Source organism: Hyaena hyaena, unplaced genomic scaffold (assembly GCF_003009895.1).
Source record: "Hyaena hyaena isolate Hyena2069 unplaced genomic scaffold, ASM300989v1 scaffold_227, whole genome shotgun sequence".
NCBI classification, from domain to species: Eukaryota; Metazoa; Chordata; class Mammalia; order Carnivora; family Hyaenidae; genus Hyaena; species Hyaena hyaena.
This window is the reverse complement of record NW_024080859.1, coordinates 2,138,045-2,157,744: the sequence shown is the minus strand read 5'-3', so window position 1 is coordinate 2,157,744 and position 19,700 is coordinate 2,138,045. Positions and strand designations below refer to the sequence as shown.

Genomic DNA, 19,700 nt, shown 5'->3' with positions numbered 1-19,700 from the left:
TCTAGTTCTTATATTGACTTTTCATAAATATTTATCTCATTTCTGATAAAGCTCCTGGGGGGGGGGGGCATATCTTACTTTTATCAGGGATTAGCACCTGGTCAAGTCTTTTACCATCTAGTAAATTCCCCCAGGCCAATGCTTCCCCGAGTGACACAGTTCAGAGCTTTGTAGGGACACAGACCCAGCAGTATCATTTCAAAAGGGAAGCGTCTTTGAATTCTTTTGATTATATCAAAGTATAACCTGCTTGCTACCCTTTAACACATGCTAACTTTCCTTTCCCAGATTTCTAAACCTCCAAAGGGATAGTATTTATCTGAAATGTGTTTATTTCACTGTATTTATTTCTTACACACAGCATCTACCTATGGCAATTTATATTTGCTTTCTACTCATGGGAGTGACACCAAGTTTTTTTTTTAAATATATTTAAGCAGAAGCAACTCATTTGAAAGGAAGGAAAAAAAAAAAAACACCCCTGAAACAAAGGTGGAACACAAATGAGGTAAAAAAACAAAAACTATAAAGGTAATTCACTGAAGACTAAAGCTCGGGAAAATAATGCCCTAGGCAAGATGTCATTCTTGGGGGGGGGGGGGGGCGCGTCCAAGGGTGCAGGTCTGTCAGGCTCATGAGGCCTTCGAGTTCACTGATGTCACAGAACCAACATCCTGTTAAGGAGATTCTGCTGCCACATCTTGTGAGGGTCACACACCACACACGGTGCGCGCTGCCAAAGCAGGTCAAAAACTGAAGCCACAGCAAATTCTTAAAACTTAAAAAAAAAAAAAAACTTTATAAAATAAGACAGACCCTAGTATTAAGCTGCTCTCAGAAAATAATAACAAAAAGGGCAATCAGCCAGGTGCTATATTTAACAAGCAAAATATCAAAATCTAATTACCCAACTTTTATTACTCCGACTGCAATGTAGACAGATTTCACAGCCACATGGGGGAACGTGCGACTCCTGCAACCTTGACACCGAGGCAGAGAGCCGTACAACCTGTAACACAAGCCCGCGAGGTACACTGTTTGGAAGGAAACGGCTGGGTCTCTTCACCAAAGTTTCCAGCATATTCCAGTAACACACCCTAGCACTGCTTAGAACAAAAGGAGAGCGAGCAACGTGTGTCTGAAACGCATCCCCCGCAGCGGGGAGGAGGCTCAGTCTGTGGGGACGGCCCCTTCGGGCTCCGCATCCACCTGCTCCTCCCCGGCTCCCGCCGCAGCCGGGCCCGGAGCAGGGACTACCTCGGCGCCCTCTGCCGCCACTTCACCTCCGGCTTCCGCGGTCTCACTGCCGGCCTGGGCAGCTTCACCTCCAGCCTCTGCTTCGGTGCTGCCCTTCTCAGGGGCCGTGCCACACGGCGTCTCCGCTTCTGCCAGCTGTTCGGAGTGAGGACCACGAGGGGCCTCCGCCGAGTCCACGGGGCCTTCCCCTGCGGCCGGCACCTCGGTGCTTTCCGAAGCAGGTGCTCCTGCCCCGTCTACGGCTCTCACTGCTGCAGTAATAACCTCGGCTAAGACCTCCGCAGCCACCTCTTCAGGGGTCTCTTCCTTGTCCTCAGCTACTAAGTTGTCATCTCCTTCGACTTCTGGATCAACGGCTTCATTGGTGAAGGGGTCTTCCCCCTGGCCAAGGAGAGGAAAAGGTCAGTGCGGCCTGAAGAACTGTCCGGGTGAGAGGCTGAAGGAAGCCAGAGAAACACCTTCAACTCCAGCAGGGGAGTTAATCCTATAGGTGCTCAGGGCCTCTGAGTCCAGAAAAGTCATCTCAGAAAAGCTCCACTACAACTGTTTTCCCCTTTAACTTCCGTTTTCCTATTTAGTTAGCTGGGGCGTATGGTATAAGCAGAATAAGGGGATATTCTTTTTTTTTTTTTTTTTTTTTATATTTTTTTATTTCTAGGAGAGAGAGACACAGACAGACAGACACAGCGTGAGCAGGGGAGGGTCAGAGAGAGAGGGAGATACAGAATCTGAAACAGGCTCCAGGCTCTGAGCTAGCTGTCAGCACAGAGCCGGACGCGGGGCTCGAACCCACGAACCGCAAGATCATGACCTAAGCGAAAGTCGGACGCTTAACCGACTAAGCCACCCAGGCGCCCCTGGGGATATTCTTATTTTTAATATTAGTAATTTCAATCTTCGCAACGGGTTTTTTGAAAGATGTACTTTTCCCACCTCCTTCAAAGGCTTTTTAAAATTTAGACTGAAGTATTTACAAATATTTAACTCAATAGGGGCGCCTGGGCAGCTCAGTCAGTTAAGCGTCGACGTCGGCTCAGGTCATGATTTCACGGTTCATGGGTTTGTGCCCCACATCGGGCTCTGTGCTGCCAGCTCAGAGCCTGGAGCCTGCTTCAGATTCTGTATCTCCCTCTCTCTCTGACCCTTCCCTGCTCATGCTGTCTCTCTCTCAGAAATAAAACACTAAAAAAACAAAAATTTAACTCAATTAACTGCCACCCCCTTCTTTGCACAAGCACATAATGGTGAAGTTCAAAAAGACCTAGGATTTCTCAACCCAATTAAAACAAAAACAAACCAAAAAAAAAAGCCCTCATAACAGGAAGTTAAGTGAGTTTTAAATTTTAGTTTCATTTAAATACACAGCCCTGGTTATATAAGGGTTGCCTCATTTTGCAGATAAGGAAATGAGACTCAGCAACTTGTCAAAGGCCACACAACTATTAAACTATTAAACATCAGTCAGGATTGAACCCCAGTCGGACTCTCGGAAGCCAAACTGCTTTCTCTCAAGCATATGCTAAAACTGCCTTGGGATGCCTGGGTGGCTTAGTCGGTTAAGTGTCCGACTTTCGCTTAGGTCATGATCTCGCGGTTCGTGGGTTCGAGCCCCGCGTCGGGCTCTGTGCTGCCAGCTCAGAGCCTGGAGCCTGTTTCAGAGTCTGTGACTCCTTCTCTCTCTGACCCTCCCCTGCTCAAGCTGTCTCTCTCTCTCCTAGAAATAAATAAAACATCTAAAAAACAAAACAAAACAAATCTGCCTCTAGTGTAGTAGAAGTAAATATCACCACTGGCAGATTAGGACATAGGTTTTAAGATACGGTGTTTAGGGGATGCCTGGTTGGTTCAGTCAGAGGAGAATGCGACTCTTGGTCTCAAGATTGTGAGTTCGAGCCCCACAGTGGGGGGCAGAGATTACTTAAAAAAAAAAAAATCTTTTAAATACATGAATACATGAAATAATGGTGTTTGAAGCTTGCATCTACACCTGACTCCAGAAACTTGAAATCTGTTTAAACCACAACATAAAATACTGGCCAGTCATGGTTACTTATTTAAATTCTATAATGCCTTGGGGCGCCTGTGTGGCTCAGTCAGTTGAGCATCTGACCATTGATTTGGTCTCAGGTCATAATCCCAGAGTTGTGGGATCAAGCCCCACATCGGGCTCTGTGCGGTGCATGGAGCCTGCTTGGGATTCCATTTCCCTCCACAGCCTTTCTCATGCCATGTGCTCTCTAGTTAAAAAAAAAAAAAAGATTCTATGATGCCTTTAACAGGCAGCATGAAGCATCCATTACTGGCGGATTTAATAATTGAGAGGCGGGCAAACAGATCATCCTAGTCGGGCCGTGCTGGAGCCTAACGACCAGCCTGAAACGTTGAGGTCTGGGGCTGAGTACTTAACAGATGGGCTTCCCAAGGGGGAACCAGAGGCTCTCCCAGCTGGACCTCTCTCCGGCACCCTCTTTGGGCCTTTTTATTACTCTGCTCGGGTCACTAAAGCACAGCAGTCGTGGCACCACCGGCTCGTCCCTCCCCCTCACTCCTGTTGGCGGTCTCTGCCAGCGAATCTCTTTCTGGCTTCTTTCCTGGACAGTTCTCATCTCACTTGGGAGTTTTCTTTAAGCATCTCACCACCACATGACGAATCAAGCAGGAGTGCATCCCGGACCCCGCGAAGCAGGGGGGTCACGGGAAACCCACCGCAGTGGTCACATTCCAGTGTCCCTCAAGTCTTCACAAAGACTCAGAGATGCTAAGTTCTGTAGTCCGGATGCATTTCCATACTTGTAGAGTTCACCCTCCATTCCAAGAGCTTCTCGCATACACTGGACCCTTAAGCACAAACCTTGAGGTATTTTTCCAGCATCTTCACTATGTGTCTGTTGTTCAGAACGCTCTTAGCCACATGCAGACTGGTTTTCTTGAACTGTTCCGCAGCCAACTGCAAAGGGAGCCAAACGCGGGTTTTCAGACCCAGTGTGCAGACCCTGAGCTGCCCAGGGGTCAGCCCCCCACAGAAAAAGAACCAACATCTTTCTTCACTGTGGCAAGTCCCCAATGTCACACTCTGATAAGGAGAGAAAGGAGGCCCTAGAGAGAGACTGGCACCAGGGCAGCGTGGAAATAAAAGCACCGGCGCACCACTGCCTGCCAGGTGCCGTGTGCACCGACCGGCAAGCCTGAAACAAGAACATTCGCACACGGGGCGCCCTGTGGACTCAGCACGGGAACAGGACACGGTTTTTCTTTTCAGTCTCTTGAGTTACTGTGATATTATAAGTAAATTCAACAGCAAAAGTGGGAATGCTGCAACCATCGGGCTATTTTCAAGCTTGGCCCATTGAAACGATACTGCTTGCTTGTATCGTGCTTTCTGGATGACCTTTAATAAACAAAGAGATGCACAGGCAGGTACCGACTTCTCCACTGGATAGTCGGGTGAACAAAAGACAGAGACTAAACCAGGGCTTGGCAAGCGGGGGGGCCACACGCGGCCACACCCACTCAGACTTTGGCTGCTGGTGCCCATCGGCAGCAGACTTGCGTTGTCAGCAGACCCCATGGCCCTCAGAGCCAGAAGTACCTGCGATGGGATCCTTTCTAAAAGATCTGCCAAAACCCTGAGTCTACACATTTAGCCTCAGGCTCCACCAGCTACTTAGGCCCAAATCCGTTCTGAACTCTGGGTCCCCCAGGCCACCATGCTCTGAATGGCCCTCAGCCTTAGCTTACAGGAAATCCCCTTTGTCAACAACTAAGAAATTCACCTGTGTGATTTATAGGGCACATTCTCAACCAGGAGAATTTCACCTACTCTGTTGAAGTCCATTGTTAATTTTTCACTTTCAACAGAAATCGGGACGCGTCTTATAATCCTTTGATGCAAGGACAGACTCAGCGGAGTAGGTTAAAAAGCTCCTAAAGATGCGAGCATTCCCCACAAGACACAGAAGCTCTGAAGCCCACTGCTGGCAGCCTGGAAGGGCTCGGCTGGCCCGGCACCCGGAGGGGACTCACCCTGCGGTTGTGATTGTGGTCGACCGAGTGCAGGTGCCGCTGGAGGAGCTGATGCTGCGCAGGGATCAGCATGTCACAAGCCAGGCAGTGAGCAGCCTCTATCTTCTTGAAAAAGTGCTCCTGGCCAATCCCTGTGGATACAACCCAAGTCTGGTACGATTTGGGACAGCATCTAGTGCTCTCCTGCTCCCCCAAAGGGCCCACATTTTGTCCTAGTGGTTAGTCCCTAAGGATCGGGTTAGGACAGAATCTGTGACCGGCATCCCCTAGCCTCCAGCAGGAGGGAGCAGACAGAAGCACACCCACATTGGGCAATTTCATTCAACTTTTTTCATCTGTCTGGTCATTTCATACAAAGGACGAGAAAACATCAGGGGGCTTAATATCACTCCGATAAGCCACCAGTGAAGTGGTGACATTCATTAGACACCTTCGAGGGCTGCTTTCCCGTTGCTAGGTGTCCCACCCAAGGGTCTTCAGGTCACGCTCGCAGCAACCCTGCGCTGGGCTGGCCTGGCACTCAGCTGCATGCCCCACGACCACGACTCACCTTTGAAAGGGTCTGGTTTGGGTTTTGTGCTTTCCTTCTCCATCAGCTCCTGACGCCGCTTCTCAATTTTCTTGTTCCTGTTTACGATGTACTCCTAGAGAAGATGGCACCGAATAAACGACAGGGCAGTGCGTCTGCCTGCCTCTCAGCCGCACAAGCGATGGTTCGGCGCAGGCGGCTGCCAAGCCCCCAAGGGAGGGCAGCCCTGGCTCGGCCGCCCCAAGGACGGGAAGACGGCCCTCCGAGCAGTTGTGTGGGCAGACCTGGAGGGAACTACAGTGGCCAGAGCGCTTGGCTCTCCCTCGGACCCGGGACTTGTACACTGTCATTCTGGAAAGCCCAGGCCTCGTGTTTCCCGACCCCTTCCCTTCTCCGTGCCGATTCCTGTAGGAGCATCAGGAAACACTGTGATGGACACCAAGTGTGCTTTACCTGAAGGAACTCCACCGTCTTGTCGGGGAGTTTGGTACTTATAAACCTCAGTGTCTCTTTGTGAAATTTGCTTTGTAGATGCTTCTGGATTTCATCTTCTTCAAAGCTACGAAACTTGCACACAGAACAGGCGAACTGAATCCTGGAGAGGGAAGACGAGAGACGCAGTGATACAATAACCAGTCCACCTCTGGTTAGAACCGAAATGGAAACGGGAAAGCAATTTCTGTACCAAGACTTCTGACCTCACATGGGGTTTCAGAGTAGCCATTACCCCAGGTTTCCCCATCTTAACAATGGAAATACAGTCTTGCAAGTATTTCAGGAAGGGATTTATGCACCTTTCCAGTCTGCTGGGCCCAATGGCCCCTAAGAGAACACCCTAAGATTTTTCCAAAACTGTGGACTCCCTAAAAGCCTTCAGACCACTACTCTGGGGGTGGGGTAGGGGTGGTAATTCTGTAACTTCTTTCTGTAGGCACTAGGATATGAGATAACTTCATTAAAAAAATTTTTTTTAAAATGTTTATTTTTGAGAGTGAGTGCATGAGCAGGGGAGGGGCAGAGAGAGGGAGACACAGACTCTGAAGCAAGATCCAGGCTCTGAGCTGTCAGCACAGGGCCCAACGTGGGGCTTAAACCCATGAACCACGAGATTATTACCTGAGCCGAAATTGGATGCCCCACCAACTAAGCCACCCAGCCGCCCCGTGTACTTTTTTTGTTTTTAAGGTTTATTTATCTCTCTCTTTGAGAGAGAGAGAGAGAGAGAACGAACATGAGCAGGGGAGGGGCTGAGAAGGAGACACAGGATCCAAAGCAGGCTCCAGGCTCCGAGCTGTCAGCACAGAGCCCGACATGGGGCTTAAACCCATGAGCTGTGAGATCATGACCTGAGCTGAAGTCAGATGCCCAAATGACTGAGCCCCCAAGGTGCCCCCGAGGTAACCTCATTTTAATGTCAGGGAGGAATTCTCAGAAGATCTTACACAACTTAAAACCCAAGATAAACTTTCCCATGGGACACAACGTAAAGACCTGTCCCATCAAATTCTACAGCTAAAACCTGGCGTCTCTTTGTGGCCTGCTCTCAAGATCTCACAAATGCAGTCACGCCACAGGGCAAGGGGAGAGCAGGCTCAGAGCCCTACGCCACCAGAGCGGGCTGCTGCTTCCCTCGCTCTGCCCAGGAGGCCCTGGCAAACATGGGGTAACAGCACGGGCCCGGTGGCGCTCAGGCGTCCTCATCTACCGGCTCACACTGCCGCCGGCCCCCAGTGCCTGGCTTCTCTCTGGATGGGGCATGACGCTTACTCTTGCAAGCTCCCCCACTGGAGGATGCACAGAAAAAGTTCTGGAGCCCTATGTGTACGAATGGGTACAACTCTCAGGAAGTGACCAAGGAAATACAGGGTTCACGCTTCCTTGTGACAATTTCTCCAAGTCTCTTTGAGGACCTTCTGTCACTAGGGTGGAGTCTAATAATCCTTCTGAAGAAAATGTCACCTCCGTTCTCATGGGGCATGGAAACAGACCTGACCTAGCCATCATTCGTTACTTACTCACTTAAAAACAAACAAGCATTTCAGGGACGCCTGGGTGGCTCAGTTGGTTAACTGCCTGACTCCTGATTTCAGCCTGGGTCACAACCTCATGGTTCAGAAGTTTGAGCCCCTCATCAGGCTCTGTGCTGATGGTGCAGAGCCTGTTTGGGATTCTCTCTCTCTCCCTCTCTCTGCCCCTTCCCTGCTTGCTCTCTCTCAAAACAAATAAACAATAACAAACATTTCAATGAATTTCTCTTTAAAACTTGGAAGTTCCTACTTTGCAGTTCCTGGCTTTCCTGCCTCTACAGTTAAGCTTTTTTGCTAACATCTGCTTTGTACTTCTCTGCACAGGAAAAACACCACCCCATGTGAGCGATAAGGGCACGGATTCCCCATCAGATCATACACAGAGCCTGGGTGTAGAGAGACTGCCATGTGCGGTCAAGGCCTGGGCAACCAAGGGCTCACAAGACTCCCAGTGGTTTCCATTCCTAGTTAGCAGCTGCTTGATTACTGAAAAGGCAGAGAGGCATATGGTGTGGTCACACCGACACCCTTTGCACTACTGCAATTCTTTTTACATCTAGAGACTAAATTTGCAAAGTAGCATCTACAGGTATACAACTGCCATGCCGAACCCCAGAGGCAGTCCGGATCTGGACAACCCCCCCCCCNGCAATTCTTTTTACATCTAGAGACTAAATTTGCAAAGTAGCATCTACAGGTATACAACTGCCATGCCGAACCCCAGAGGCAGTCCGGATCTGGACACCCCCCCCCCCGCCCCCCCCCCCCAAGCACCTTCTTAGCAGCTCTGCTGAAGTTCACTTGTCTGGGGTGACAGATACAAGCAGGGAACGGGGAAACTCCCTACAGGTCAGCAGGAGAGCAATGGCGCCGCCTGCTGGACACACGCGGGGCAGCGACCCACTGGCAAGAACGTAGTGCCGTCGCCATTTCCCAAGTTTTGTCTCCTCTGGACCTCACTCGGATGTCCTGTCTCCTCTGGACCTCACTCGGATGTCCTGACAGACCCCGGAGTCAGATCAAACCAGGCTGCTCCTCACTGCGCAGTGAAGACAGACGAGCTCAGGAGGACCCTGCCAGTGCCCAGGTCCCCACCCACGCCCCCCACCGGGCCTGCCCCCTCACCTGTCGGCCGCCCGGTCTCGCATGCGGTCTCTCCTCCTTTGCTTTTCCTTTCTCTTCTTTACTTCGTCATCCTCGTCGTCCTTCTCTCCTGTAACAGACAAGTCCCTTCGAGACGCCCTGAGGAGCCTGCAGAGGAGCTGAGCACCAGGGCCTTGATGGGGACCACGGCTGGGCCACCACACCCCGTGCCTGCCGCCGCCTCCACACACGGCAGGGTCAGGACACCCTGAGGCACCAATAGTCTGTCAAAGGCCCCCAGCAGGGATAGGCCTTTGAGGAGGACCCTTGGGAGTTCCCAGGGAGTCGCCTCACATGCCCCCACGGTGTGACGAGGCTGGGGTGGGTCCCACGCACACCACGGCCCACCTGCTGTCTCTGTCCTTCCCTACCCGGCTTTTCTGATCCAGCGCCCTGCCATCGGGTCTCCTCCCCAAGTCACTTAAGGAGAGAGAGAAGCGATTCTTCCCAGATAAGAGGCAGCAGCGGGGAGGCCTCAGAAAACAGAGCGAGCAGCTCTACCGCCCTCCGTCCCACCTCTCGGTGGACCATGACGACTGTCCCGTCAGCCTCCTCTGAACTAGGGCCTCAGCAGGTCTGACAGTCCTTGCTGGCCCGAACTCTATCTTCCACTCACAAAAACCGTCCATCTAGGGCTTTCCCAGAGCTACGAGGGAAGCAGTCCTAGAAACAAAAGTGGGAAGAGACCAATCGGTCCTCCGTCTGTCCCCTGGGGCCAGCGCCAGGGGCTCGTCTGAGCGCTCTGCAGCCCAGCGTCCCAGCATGAGGCCGGGCCAGGTCACCGCGGCTCAGGGCCAGACACTGAAAAAAGGTTGGATAAGCATCTGAACTGTAACCCCTACCCCTGATGCCAGTCACGAGACTGTCCCACGAAGATGGCGACCGGCGTGCGCTGCTCAGAAGCCTCTCAAAAGGGCGTGTGGGATTTTTGGCAAGAGGTCACTGCCTGAAACTATTACTGTTGTTTAATAGCAAAGTCATCCCGGGTAGGTAGCAGGACCTGCGCGCAATAAACATGTCACCTTTGCTTTAGCATTTACCCTGCTGCACGAGCTGCAAACTGCTCTGTGTGGTCCCAAGCTATAGGAATGATCACTTCGATCAACAAGGTGGGAGGGCCTCATAGGGTTGGCCAAGCCCAAACACACAGGAGAAGGAGCATCTAAGCCAGGAGCCTGCAGGTTTATGGGAGCAGAGCCACAAAGGAGCCAGCCTGTGGTTCTTGGGGAAAACCAGCTATGGACAGACCCATGGGAACGGGAAAAGAAACAAACGGCTTCTGGGTAAGCTCAAGGCCACGGTGTCTCGGGCTGCTTCTCCACGCCCCCCTGAAAGGGTTTAACCTTGCTCTGCTCTTGCCGCTTACTTTGGACTCTTAGGTCTCCCACAATGGCCCTGATGAGACCTGCTGAGCAAGGAGTATCTCTGGAGGATCCGGGCTTGGGTGCCCTTGACAGGCCTTCCTCCCTCCCACCCCCCCCTTCCAGCCCCCAACCCGGGAAGGTGTCTGAGCAGCCATGTGCGCTGCTGCTGCCAGCACGCCCACCACAGAGGCTGAGTGCACAACCCTGGGCTGGCAACGGAGGGAAGTGTGAAAAGAAAGCAGCCCAGGAAAAAAACAGTACAGGGACCTGCAATAGGCCAATAGGGAACAGAGCAGACAGGCTGGAGAGCACCTTTTCTTTTCTTTTTTTGCGTTTCTGAGACTCTCCCTTCCCTACCGCTGCAAGCCGCTGCACACACTCAGAGCTGAGGTTTGCCCCCTCTCTCGACAGCCTATATCGAGTGAGGCAAACAGACCTGTTTCCAGCAAGTGCTGCTCTAAGCACTGGAGCAAAGCCTGGGGGTGAGCACCACGACCAAGGCCCACCTGGTGGCCACAGCCCCTCTTCTGCCCTGAGCTGCCAGGCCCCCCGTCCAGGCCCCGGGCTTGCTCAGAAGTGCAGCCTAGCCGGGACCCGGGTGGGCAGTCACAGGAAAGCTCAAAGGGACATGCAGCGATGCCTACCTCTCTGCCTCCCGGAGTCAAAGAACTCGTCCTCCTGAAAAAGGGCACATAAAGGTGGACAGTGAGGTGGAGTTTCCAGAACTCTCCACAACCAGCCTAGCACGCTGCCACCACCCGGTCACAATGTGTTAGGACAAGTGCCAGGGCAGTGGGATAGATGCTGGGGGTGTCCTGTCACTATTCTTGGTTGCCTTCTGAGCTTGTGTAATGACAAACGTACTTTTTCATTAAAGTCAGTGGCCCTCTTTCAGTTCTTTCTAAAGAATTTCCTCTAGCCGCCACATGGGAAGGCCAGCAGCCCATCCATCGGCTCTGTGTCAAGAAACCCTCATTTGCAGGATGCTAGTTCCAACCCTCTATACCAAAAAAGAGATTTACCAAGTTTCCAGGCCATTTGTTTATATTTACCAAGGTTATAACAAATGCATCTAACTGAAACTCACAATACTCCCCATTTTTTAGCCATCAAGCTCAATATTAAATTACTCAGCAGCAGATAGAGATTCCCAGACTCAAGATCTAGGCAAGCCAGATCAGGAGCAAGACACTCACTCCCAGAAAGCTGAAAATCCACTGTATTCTGCCTCCCCAACCCCCCACCCATCTGACCATTAGCAGCACTTGGCTGAGACCTTCACATAGCCAGATCTCCAGGCCCTGGCCTAGACACGAATCAGAATTTGCAGGGGTCGGGGTGGGGGGCGCAAAGGCGGACTACCTCGGTGCTTGTGCATGGTCATGGCTAAGAGCTGGCCCTAAATGCCTGTCTCTCATGACCGGTTTTTAAGGCGGAAGGACATGGACGCAGCTCAGCACCAGCACAGAGCTGGCAGTAAGTAAGGCTTCCAGGCCTGTCTGAAAGCCTCAGCCACATGCATGGTTAGGTGCATCGCTGAGGACACAGGAGTGTCTGTGGGGGAGGGCTGGGAGTGTTTTCAGGAAGGGAAGGACGGTTTGTATGTTTGAGAGAGAGAGAGAGACAGACAGTGCGCACAAACGGGGGAAAGGAGAAGTGGGAGAGAGAATGCCAAACAGGTTCTGAGTTGTCAGTGCAGAGCCCGACACAGGGCTCAATCCCACAACCCTGGGCTCATGACCTGAGCAGAAATCAAGAGTTGGACACTCAACCGAGCTACCTGGGCGCCCCAGGAAGGGAGGTGCTGTTACAAATACAAATTTCTGGCTGCAAGTCAGCCTCTTAAATCCGCTCACACAATAGTCAAGTCTACCACAGATGCTGCTCCTGCCTCTGGGAGAAAGAGAGTAATGTAAAGAAGGGACCCCACACCGGAAACAAAGGAGGCTGACCAGTGAGGTTGGACTTACACCCCTGAATTCTTCATCTCCCGACCGGAAGTCAGCAGCCCCATCATCTACCGGACACAAGGAAGAGGGAAAATCAGCCCCGCAGTAGCTAGCCCACTCTGTTCCCACCCTCCCGAGCTCACTGCCCAGAGCAGCCACTTGTCCTGACGGCAGTGGGGGCCGTGGGAGTGCAGGCGATATGTGCCACCCTGGAGTTCAACCCACGTCCACTGCATGGACGGGCAGGCAGAGCACCAAGCACAAAACGGACACATCTCACACCCACCCGGGCCTGCTGGCCCCCAGGGCATACCATTTTCAGAAAAATCTCCTTCGCTGTCAGCCCGGGCCAGTTTGGTGTCAGGCTCGTCGTAGATCTGCAACTGCTTCCGCTTCCTGCCCATGCCATCTGGGCCACAGCGATCAGACCCTCTCCGCCTGGGCTACAGACACAAGCACATCCGATGTACCGCTTACCCAGACCATTAAGAAACCCCAGAGAAATGAAGAACAAAGAAGTTGTAAGATCAGAGAACAAAGGCAGGAAAGATCTTTGATCTTTGCAGAAAACAAAGAAAGAAAGATGACACAGTTGAACTCCGCCCCCACCCGCAATTTTACGCTAAGCAAAGAAGTCGGATGCAAAAAGCCACATATTATGTGATAACGTTCACGTGAAAGGCCTGGGAGGGGTAAAGCTACAAAGGCAGAGAGATTAGCCGTTGCCAAGACTGGAGGAGAGAGCAGGGAGTGACTGCTAAGGGCAGAGGTTGGCTTCTTTCTGGATTGATGGAAATGCTGAAAATTAGACGGTGGTGAAGGCTGTGCATTTGTGTACGTTTTTACTAAAACTCAATCGTACACTTAAAAATGAGTGAATTTTACAGTGTCCGAATTCCCAAGTTTTCCTCAATAAAGTTGTTTGTAAGTTGGCAGATTAGAGCTTCCCAAGGGCTTACCCGATCCCTCATCCGGGTCTGTGACCGGCCGCATCCATAGGGCCCAGAGTTGTCGTAACCGCTGGCCCCCTGCATGCCCATCACACTGAAGTCCGGGGCCATGGACTGGGAGAAGAGGGATGGCGGTGGCCTGCTGGGGGAGGGGCCTCCCAGGCCCCGTCCACCCACGTAGTTCAGCTCCGGCCAGGGAGCAGACAGGGGCTCCGAGGAGGCTGCTGGCGGCAAGAAAGGGTCGCTGCGCATGAAGGCGCTGGGGGTGCTCCGGTCCTGGAAGCGGCCCTGGCCCTGGCCCCGGCCCCGCATGAAGCCATCAAGGGAGCCCCGCTCTCGGGCTGGGTCCCGGCAGTCACTGTATTGACTGCTAAAGCCACCATTCCGGTCAGGGCCCAGGTCAAAGTCATAGTCGTAGCTGTAGCTGGGGCGGTAGGGCTGGTGCTCGGGCAGACAGGGTCTGGAGTCATAGGACTCAAACGACTGGAAGCGGAAGGAGCTGCAAAGGAAGCAGAACCATCACCACAGTCTGGGCACGTGTGCAAGTCTCCCACAAAGCTGGCTCTCCACATTCAGAACAGCACACCACACCACCACGCAGCCCTCCTAAGTGCTCGGAAGGCAAAACCCACCAACAATCCCCCTTCGACATTGTTGAACGAGGTGCATGGAGCCCTTGGCTCTGAGAGCGACAGGGTCTACAGGTACCTGACGCAGAAATAAGTTAAGGAGTCTGGTGTCGTTCAGCTAACAGTCATACCCTAAGCCCCACCACTCGGGAAGCCAGGGAGTCCAAGCACAGTGCCTCTGCCGGTAACACCCAACTCATCCACTCCATGTTCAGGAGGGAGCCGAGGAACATCCTCGCTGGAAGAGGGGGTGCCCACTGCCATCTGCACAAAGCTGGGGTGTGGGATCCCCAGGGAAGGGCTCAGGTCCATAATCACCTCTCCCGGTCCTGCATGCCCTCCCCACCGCCGCTGCTCCCGCCCCTGCCTCCTTCCTTGGACATCATGTCCAACCGCTGATTGATCTTGGCAATGAGAGAGTCGGAATTGTCGGTACACGGCTCTGGGCCATAAGAAGCCATGTGCATGGCAGGGCCCCCAGCCCCCAGGCCGTCGCTGGCCTTGGTGGCCTCCCACGAGGCTGGGCCATAGTTGTAGGTCGCTCCTGTGGGGACGCTGGTGTTCTGGGCACCGTAGTAATTGTAGTTCTCATAACCTGCCACAGGGAGGAAGAGCACATCAGACCTCAGTGGCCACAAGGTCAGTCTACAGCAGACCGTCCGGAGAGAAGCACCCACTGCCCACAGGGAAGGAAGACTGTCAAGGAACCACGGGCGCTGGTGTCAGCCCACACCGTGAAGCTCACCCACCAAGAGGCAGCAGGACATGGGCAGGGGCTGAGCCTCAGCCACAAGTGGCTGGCTTTCTGCACCAGATCGGAGCGCTTGCTCCCCACCTGAAGCCAGAGGTGGCTGCGAGCCCATGAATGGCAGTTGGGGCTGCTGCTCCCAGAACACAGCCGCAACCCCTGCTGCCAGCAAGTTCTCTGTGACACTGCCTGGGCCTGCCAAGCCTTCGGGAGAGCTGTAGGCACAGCCAGGATGGGACATCGTTGGGGGGTGGGGGGGGGGGTAGGTCTCTGTATCCCAGTCCCTCTGGGTGGCCGATCAGAAGCCTTCTTCTGCACCCACAGACCACCAAAGGGCCTACCTTGCCAGCTGGCCACACCAGTTCCATATGCACCTGAGAAGAAACAAAAACACACAGGAGCTTTGTTTATAGAATGAAAGTGCCTGAGACACCCCCACAGCCCCAACTGTCACCTTACTCTGCCACTCGCAGGTCTAGGGCTACAGGCAGCTGTGGCAGTATTCTGGGTGGCACCCCCGATTGGCCATTAAGGCCAGGAATGGCTGTGGCCCACTAGCTGTAAAACTCACTTCCTACAGAGCACTCTGTTAAGCATAATGGAGACTTCTCTCGTGGGTAAGCCTGATCTCCCCCATCAGGACAATGAGAAAGGACAGTGCAGCCTTCCCAGGAAATGTCCAGGCACCAGCCAAGAGGCAGACAGGGCTAGATCCTCTGGCAGAACCCTTCAAAGGTGCCAGTTCTCACCATGCGCCAGAGCTCAGGCACCGCTAACACAGTGAGTACATCAGTGGAACATCATGTCCCCAACTCAACTGAGCAAGGTCTAGGGCTATGTACCTGAGTGACATGGAAGGCCTCTTCCTGGGAAACTTGGTGATGGGAGAAAAAGTGACCCTACCACCCCCAATGGTGCCGGGGGCCAACGCCAGGCTCAGAAAACAAAGCAAGCCCTCATCCCACCCTCTGGAATGAGTGCTGGCAAAAGGCAGAAAACCTCGCCACCAGGGAGGACATTGTGGTCTTTTCAACGTACCAAGCACCCAGCATTGTGATCTAGATTCCAGAGCAGGGCCAGCAAAAAGGCCTCCAGGCCCAGTCTAGCCCACTGCCTGTTTTTGTACAGCAAGCAAGTGAAAGATGGGTTTTAGTTTTGTAAATGGTTGGAGGAGGGGGGGGGGGGGCAGTATTTCATGGTGTGAATTTTGACATGAAACGTATCATTTATATATTTGTCAAAACTCACAGAACTGTGCAACCACAGTGACTACTAATATAAACTGTGGGCTGTAATTAACGTATCGACACTGATTCGTTACTGATAATAAACGTATTGCACTAATGCAAAATATTAATGATGTGGGAAACTGCTGGGGTGAACGCAGACTTTCTGCTCAACCCCATCAAGTCTAAAACCACTTAAAAAATAAAGCCTATTACCCTCCTACACTGTTGGTGGGAATGTAAACTGGTGCATCCCCTCTGGAAAACAGTGTGGAGGTTCCTTAGGAAACTAACAATAGAACTCCCCTATGACCCAGCAATAGCACTGCTAGGAATTTACCCAAGGGATACAGAAATGCTGATGCATAGGAGCACATGTACCCCAATGCTCATAGCAGCACTCTCAACAATTGCTAAAACATGGAAAGAGCCTAAGTGTCCATCAACGGACGAATGGATCAAGAAGATGTGGTTTATCTATACCATGGAATACTACGTGGCAATGAGAAAGAATGACATCTGGCCATGTGTAGCAACATGGATAGACCTTGAGGATGTTATGCTGAGCAAAGTAAGTCAGGCAGAGAAGGACAAATATCATATGTTTGCACGTATAGGAGGATTAGGAGGAACTTAACTGAGGACCATGGGGGAGAAGAAGGGGGGAAATGGTGGGGGAAAGGAAGAGAGGCAAACCATGAGAGACTCTTGAATGCTGAGAACAAACTGAGGGCTGATGGTTGGGCAGAAGGGAAGGGTGGAGGAGGGCACTTGTGGGGATGAGCACTGGGTGTTATATGGAAACCAATTTGACAATAAAGTATTTGTAAAAAAAAAAAAAAAAAAAAAGAAAGAAAAGAAAAAAAAAGAAAGCCTATTAATCGCAAAAGTCTATCATACCCACAGCTATTTGCTCTGAATAGAATAACAAACTCCTAAAATAAAGGCTACTTTGCCACGTAACAAAATTATATGGTATGCAAATTTCAGTGTCCTTAAGTATCACTGAAAAACAAGCACGTTTGTTTGTTTATAACCCCCTCTGGGACTTTTGGGCACCAGAGACTGTGTAGCCCCGAAGCCCAACTACGCGGCCCTTTACAGAACAGGCCTCCTCCAGACCCTCGGGCTAGCCCTGGGGTGCCGGTCCAGCTCTCCAGGTATAGGTCACCATCCCTGGCCCTGGTGGGCGAGGCCGTCAGGCGTGTGGGGTTGAGGCCACACCTCCCCGTGAGGTCTTACCTTGGGTGTTGGCAGGTCCAGCACTCCATGCCCCATAGCCTGCCAAGAAAAGACCTGTGAGTTAGGATCCTATGTGTCACATGGAAAACTTCTGAGGGGCCTAACATGGTCGCCTTGTAGGAGAGTTTGGTGCCGGCCTCACAAGAAGGCAGCGTAATGACGACACTGTCCCTCTAACAGTACTGAGCAGGTTGATCGCATGACCACACTCTGCAGGCCTGAGGTCACAGCAGGCAAGAGTGAGGGGAACAGGCTTTGCGGCCAGCTCTGCCAGCGGCCTGCGGACGGAGCCTGGCGTGAGCCTGGCTCCACGTGTAAGAATGACACAGGACAAGGTGCCAGCTAACCCAGTACTAGGATACAGCTGTGCCCACATCCCCAGCGTGGCCCACCCACCAAGCAGCTGTAAATCCCCCATAACTGAGAGCAAAGTTCAGAATTTGAGGACAACTGTGTCTCTCTAGGCTTCACTTCTTGGTGACTTTGGACCCTCCCATGCTCCCGGGGCTTAGGTCCCAGGACTTCAGCCTGGCCTAAGGCATCCAGGCTCCCCTCGCCCCTGCAGACTCCCATGACAGCATCTGTCTGGGCCCTCGTCATTTTTGTGTCCCTGGAGCCTGAGACAGAGCTGGGCACAGGCAGCCATCCGCACCTGCCAATGATCCTCACCTTTACAAAACAGGAACATAACCTGTGTCTCTTACCAGAATGACTCAAGCCACTAGCCAAGTGCCCAGCGCGTGCCCACCTATGACAGGCAAGGGGCACATGTTAGTCAGTGTCCCCGAATGCCATTTAGAGAAGAGAAAGCTAAGGCTTGGAGATTTGGAGACGCATTGCTGAAGTTTGCCCTTTGCAGGCTACAGTCTCCCATGCCGCGCAGCCTTCTATATCTGCGCGGGAGAAAGACTAGCAATCCTTACAGGAAGTGACCAAACACAGGGCGCTAGTCTAAATACCATCCACTAACCATATAACCTCCTAACACCCCTTCAGATGGATAATATTTACCCTATTGTCCCCAGAGGCTCAAGAGGCTGGCACTTGCCCATGATCACGGGGCTGGAGAATGGAAGAACTGAGACATGAACTCAGATCTAGGTGCCGCCTATGGCCAGGGAACAACTGTCAAGGCTCAGCAAGTCTTGAGAAATAGAACTCCAAGTGGAAAAGCCACAGAGGAACTCAAGGAGGCCCCAGCATTTGAACTAAACCTGAAGGGTTTGGGTAGGTAGGAAGGCAGGGGCATATAACCTCTTCGTGCTCAGGGAGTGCAGAGGGCAGGGTAACTGGCTGAAAGATCTGGTGGGAAGCGGACAAAGAACTGTGACACCCAGTCAGATGCAGACAAAACGGGGAAAGGAAGGGTGAGCCACCCCGGAACACCAGGCACCTCAACAGCTCTCTTGCAATTCCTGCTGCTGGATCCTAACACTGCCACCTTTGGAGATCAGTGCCTTCTCTAGCTGTTGCAGGTGACACCAGACTGCTTGCTTCTCCAACCTCAGATGCTTGGATAGAGGGAGCACTTGGTCAAGCCCCTACCCCACGTATTCCACCTTCAACTGCTCCCCGCGGACAAACTTGGCTTCCGGCACGCAGCAAAAGCATCCTAGGAATCTCGGAATCTGGACAGTGAGAGCTGGTCGCTCGAGAAGATCCGTCCTGCCGCAGACCCTGAGGCCCGAGCGGGGATAAGGCACGTCCCCTCGTACACAGACCCCAGGCACCTCCAGGACACAGCAAGGGGCTGCCTGAAGGCAGGCCAAGAATCCGTCACCACCCCAGGGCACATCAGGTTTGCAACTCTGCACAAGATCCCCAACACTTGACCCTCGAAGTCCGGTCCTAGGCCAGCACGAGTCGTGTACGCGGCAGGCGCCCGCCGACACTAGCCCCTGCAGAGACCGCGCGCGCACCGGCGGGGCAAGGTCCACCCAGCGCCTCCCAGACGGCTTCCGGGACCTGCGCGACGCACCACGTGCCCCGCGCGCAGGCCCCGGCCAAACCCCACAGCCCCGAGACGCGCAGCCGAACTCCCTCGGCCTCCAACCGCGGACCCCGCGCCCCACGAGCTCGTGCCGTGGCTCCGCCCCCGGGCGCCGCCATTTTGTGGTCTGCCGAAGCGGGAAGGCGGGCCTCGGAGCGGCGGGGTCGGCCGGGCCAGTCTCGCCGGAGCGGAGGGGTAGAAACGGCTCGGACAGCCCAAGGCGCCCCCCGAAGCCCGCCGCAACGTCGGCCCGCCGCACCCCGCCCGCCTCCTCAGGCCTCGTCGGCCAATCCGCACGCAGCACCCTGGGAGCGACGACTCCGAGGTCCAATGAGCAGCGCGCGCGCCCCGGCCTCCTCTCCGCTGCGTCGGGCTGGAGTAACCGTGCTCGGGCGTAGGCCCCGGCCCCGCGGCCCTCTACGCAGCGGTGGCTGCGTCGCCCGAGCAGCGCCCGTCCACCCCACCCCGAAATGAATCGCCCAAACGAACCTCCGTAGCCTTGCTCCATGTCTTCAGCGCGGCCCGCCAGCAGCCCCTTTTTCTAGGCTGCCACAGGACGCATGCGCTCAACACACTTTCCGCCGTCCGCTACTGGAAGGCCAGGCGCATACGTCACTCCTTCC

General features: G+C 53.3%; 1 protein-coding gene across 4 annotated transcripts; it reads right to left on the bottom strand.

Annotated features, from left to right (window-relative positions):
* Positions 1 to 412: 412 nt before the first annotated feature.
* AKAP8 (A-kinase anchoring protein 8) lies at positions 413 to 19,673 on the bottom strand. Of its 4 annotated transcripts, XR_005530376.1 has the most exons (15): positions 19,567 to 19,673; positions 17,088 to 17,126; positions 14,961 to 14,993; positions 14,190 to 14,466; positions 13,252 to 13,741; positions 12,606 to 12,735; positions 12,314 to 12,360; positions 10,988 to 11,021; positions 8,962 to 9,049; positions 6,263 to 6,404; positions 5,831 to 5,924; positions 5,281 to 5,411; positions 4,109 to 4,204; positions 913 to 1,638; positions 413 to 778 (listed from the first exon to the last, which is right to left on the bottom strand). XR_005530376.1 is itself a non-coding variant. In XM_039243300.1 (14 exons), exons 1-14 carry the CDS (start codon positions 19,583 to 19,585, stop codon positions 1,171 to 1,173), a joined length of 2,088 nt encoding a protein of 695 aa, XP_039099231.1. In that variant the 5' UTR covers positions 19,586 to 19,673; the 3' UTR covers positions 893 to 1,170. The 4 variants fall into 4 exon arrangements, 3 of the variants coding, with proteins under 3 accessions (XP_039099231.1, XP_039099232.1, XP_039099233.1); XM_039243300.1 differs by lacking the exon at positions 413 to 778 and having other exon boundaries at positions 893 to 1,638; XM_039243301.1 differs by lacking the exons at positions 413 to 778; positions 14,190 to 14,466; positions 14,961 to 14,993 and having other exon boundaries at positions 893 to 1,638; positions 19,567 to 19,655.
* Positions 19,674 to 19,700: the final 27 nt, after the last annotated feature.

Bases quoted from the DNA above. Each gene is read 5' to 3' on its own strand.
- AKAP8 (XM_039243300.1), bottom strand. The intron at 12,736-13,251 runs GTAAGCCCTTGG...TTGTGTCTGTAG, and splicing joins AGACCCGGATGAGGGATCGG to CCCAGGCGGAGAGGGTCTGA. The intron at 9,050-10,987 runs GTAGGCATCGCT...TGTCTGTTACAG, and splicing joins TGACTCCGGGAGGCAGAGAG to GAGAGAAGGACGACGAGGAT.